General features: G+C 43.4%; 1 protein-coding gene across 1 annotated transcript; it reads right to left on the bottom strand.

The window, feature by feature from the left end:
* On the bottom strand, window positions 1-2247 carry LOC104471284 (cerebellin-2-like). Its single transcript, XM_010086573.1, has 3 exons — window positions 2209-2247; window positions 2010-2141; window positions 1-1737 (listed from the first exon to the last, which is right to left on the bottom strand). Exons 1-3 carry the CDS (start codon window positions 2245-2247, stop codon window positions 1540-1542), a joined length of 369 nt encoding a protein of 122 aa, XP_010084875.1. The 3' UTR covers window positions 1-1539.
* Window positions 2248-3303: the final 1056 nt, after the last annotated feature.

The raw sequence follows: 3303 nt of genomic DNA on the forward strand, positions 1-3303 counted from the left end.
AAAATTATATAAAATAATATAAATATTCCTTCTGGAACTCCTCAGCAAGATTTTCCTCAGCATACTGTCTAATACACCAAACTCCATAAGCAAGAGTAAAGAAACAAGATCCGATTATTAAGAATGAGGCAAAAGGATGCATTTGACGTTGCCCTGGTATTTTACCTCTTGTCGATCAGGGTAATAACTTTTCCTAACCTCCAACATTGATGTCAGTCCACCCCCAGAACTCTGAGGCCATTTGTACTGGGAAGAGCACACACGGCTAATAAATGCACAGCACCCACGCAACTTCTGGTGCATTTGCTGTTCGTCTGAGGCCCCTCTCCCAAAGGCCGTCAAAAATGCGAGTGGCAACTCCTCCGATACTTGCCACGGACAGGTCAGGTGGATATGGTTTTATTTAATTTGGAAGAGGAAGAATTTGCTCTGCCATGTCTCCATGCTCCCACAACGTGTGCTCAAGAATTAGTGGAAAAATACATCAAATAAATATCAGATAAAAGCACCCAAAATACTCTCAGTAATGCAAAGAAAGGAATATTTTAGCATATGGTCAGAGAAGGTATTCAAAGCCTCCACTGTTGCTTCTAGAAATGTCAGGACAATTCGGAAATGTCAGTTCCTTTACTGGTTTCCAGATTGTAACTGAAGGATCATGTAGCTCTCTCGCTCTTTCTCTTTCTTTCTCTCTCTCTAAATAGGTCTATAAAGATCAGCTGGAAAGTGCAGACAGAATTGTTCACTGGTTAGCTTTACTCAGAGCTACGGGGTATATATGTGCTTTGTTTTGTCTTATTGATCAATCTAGCTTACATTTTTAGCACACATAAACAAAAAACAGGAAAAGTCGATGAGAAACACGAATAACACAAAACAAGGTTCCAATCGTGCAAATTTTGCTTCACTGGATAAAGCACTTCCTGATGCAGTAATGTCCAGAATCCCCCTCCCCCAGAAAAATACAGGACTGAGACTGAAGCCATTCTTTTTTTTCTTTTTTTTTTTCTTTTTTTTTTTCTTTTTTTCCTTAAGGCTATACAACACAAAGAAATAAAGCATGGAAAGAACACCTCATTGAGCTGAACACTTCATTCTTCTGGCTCTGGAGCAAGCCTTTGACAAAGCGATTGTGTGGTCCGAGTTATTTGCCTCACTGGGACAACAAGAAGAGAAAGAAAAAGAGGAAAAAATGAAAGAGAGGAAAAAAAAATAAAAAAAAAAAAAAAAGAAGAAGAAAGTCAATGATCCCAACAATAAAATCCAAAATTGACTTTACAATCACAGGTACAAATCGCTCAGGTCGATAATTTCATTTCTCCTAAAGATCACTGTCGTCTAAAACTAATTAGAGGCGCAGGCTCCCAAGGAATTGTCAATATTCAAAGCAAATGTTGGAGTTTAGAAGGTTATCATTCTTCTACCGTGACAGTCTGACGGGGTGACTGGAAATATTGTCATGTGCTGCCAAGTTCAGGGTGTCGTTAACGACTGAATCCTTGCTCCGGCTCATAGATCTGTCTTCTATTTGGCTTTCTTTTATAGTGGAAAGACTAAGAAGCCAGAAAAGGTTGAATACTTCCACCCTCCCATGAGGTTACCCCTTTCCAGTTTGAGATGCACTTTGTCTTCTCTTTCCATGTGGAGCAAGACCCCATTGCTGGCTGCTTCTCTGGTGACGTCCTGATCCCCTGCAAAAGCTGAAATCACTGGGTAGCCGTTTTGCATTAAACTTACCTAAAAAGTGCAAAGAGAGAGAATCTGAGTTTTCTCAACACTCTCAATGACTATTTTGCCCCCTGCACATCACTGCACTTCTGTGCAGGTTAGAAATAGGGCTGAATTAAGCTAAGGCAATGTGTGATTTCTGTCATGCATACAGACCTCTTTAACTAAAATAACCTACAGTCTTGTTCTTCGCTTGCTGTTTTTGTAAATGCACCCCAGTGTCTAGAAATGAGCATTTGAAATAAAAGGAAAGACAGCACCTTCTTTAGATCACAACCCACCTGGATCGTTTGTCTGTTATAGACCTTGACCACGTGGAAACTGAAACTATATATCCCTTTTCTTGGTGCTACAAATATACTGGAAGCAAGATCAAAATGGTTGCCAATATTAACTAAGACCTGGAAAGTAAACAACAACCAAAAAAAAAAAAAAAAAAGAGAGAGAGAGAAAGAGACAAAGAGATAAATCAGACCTCACCTTAGAAAAGCGCCAGTGAAAATCTGACATGAGCTCCATTACCGATACAAAGCCTATAGAAATGGCATTTGCAGCACAATTAAAAGTGCACTGCAGGGGAAAGGAGCCAAGTTAGAGAGGTATGTAAAAAGCATAGCAGTTCATAAAACGATTTAGTTATGCAAAGATGATCTCCAAAGCCTATTAAATGAAGTGCAAATGTCCACACTGCACTGTAAAAAAAGCAAAGGAGGCAGAAGCAGAGAGGAGGAGCAGGGGGAAGGAGGGATAGTAAAGAAGTGAGGAAAAAACCGCGAAACTCATCAACACATGATGCAAATGCACATTTTTTTTAAATAGCATTACTGAAATCAGACCTGCCCTCGAGTTTAATAGGGTATAGAACTAAAATCGTACTGCAGAGAACGGTGGAGGGAGAGAGAGGATGCTCAGCACCAGCAACATCTGCCACCTGATGCCTCTGTCCCTCCGGAGTGCTGTGCTGGCTGCCCTGCACCCTCCTCGGGCGGCTGGGGTGGGCCTGCTCCTCCTCCTCGACGACAATCTTACATTGTTATGTACCCCAATGTCTTTTGAAACAAAGGAAAAAAGAGGAGCTGAGCCCTCTGGCAGATGTGAGAAACCCCGCTCGGCATCGGCTGAGGCCGGTGCGGCGCCCGCCGGTTTGACGGGGACCCGGCTTCGGCTGATCTGCTCGACCCCTTTCCAGGCTCTCCAGCGACGGGCAGGCAGCCTGATGTGGCTCAAAGGCGGGGGTAACGAGGGGGGAAACAGCCGCGGAGCCGTGGCGACGCCGTCCCTCAGCCAGCTCCTCCGCCGCGCCCGCCCCCGGGGCGCCCCGGACACGCTCAGCTTTGCGGGATCGACCTCTATTTTAATGTAGAAAAACACAAAGCACGAGGAAACAAAATCGAAAACAAAACCCCCTAAAATCCCAAGCCTTTTCTCCCAAATACCCTATTGTTTCCAAGAAAGAAAAAAACGAATCCGTTATTGTGGGAGCACCGAGGGAGGAACGCCTTCAAACTCCCGAGAACTGGGCACTGCGGGGTAAGGCGTCTAAAATACGCTACACATGAATCAAACTTTTTTTTT

The sequence above is a fragment of the Pterocles gutturalis genome, unplaced genomic scaffold, assembly GCF_000699245.1.
Source record: "Pterocles gutturalis isolate BGI_N339 unplaced genomic scaffold, ASM69924v1 scaffold11831, whole genome shotgun sequence".
NCBI lineage: Eukaryota > Metazoa > Chordata > Aves > Pterocliformes > Pteroclidae > Pterocles > Pterocles gutturalis.

Excerpts from the sequence above, each read along its gene's own strand:
- LOC104471284 (XM_010086573.1), bottom strand. The coding sequence starts at position 2,247 with ATGGAGCTCATGTCAGATTTTCACTGGCGCTTTTCTAAG. Across the intron at positions 2,142-2,208 it reads TTCACTGGCGCTTTTCTAAG|TTTACTTTCCAGGTCTTAGT; the intron begins GTGAGGTCTGAT and ends TTTTGGTTGTTG. Across the intron at positions 1,738-2,009 it reads ATAACAGACAAACGATCCAG|GTAAGTTTAATGCAAAACGG; the intron begins GTGGGTTGTGAT and ends TGCACTTTTTAG.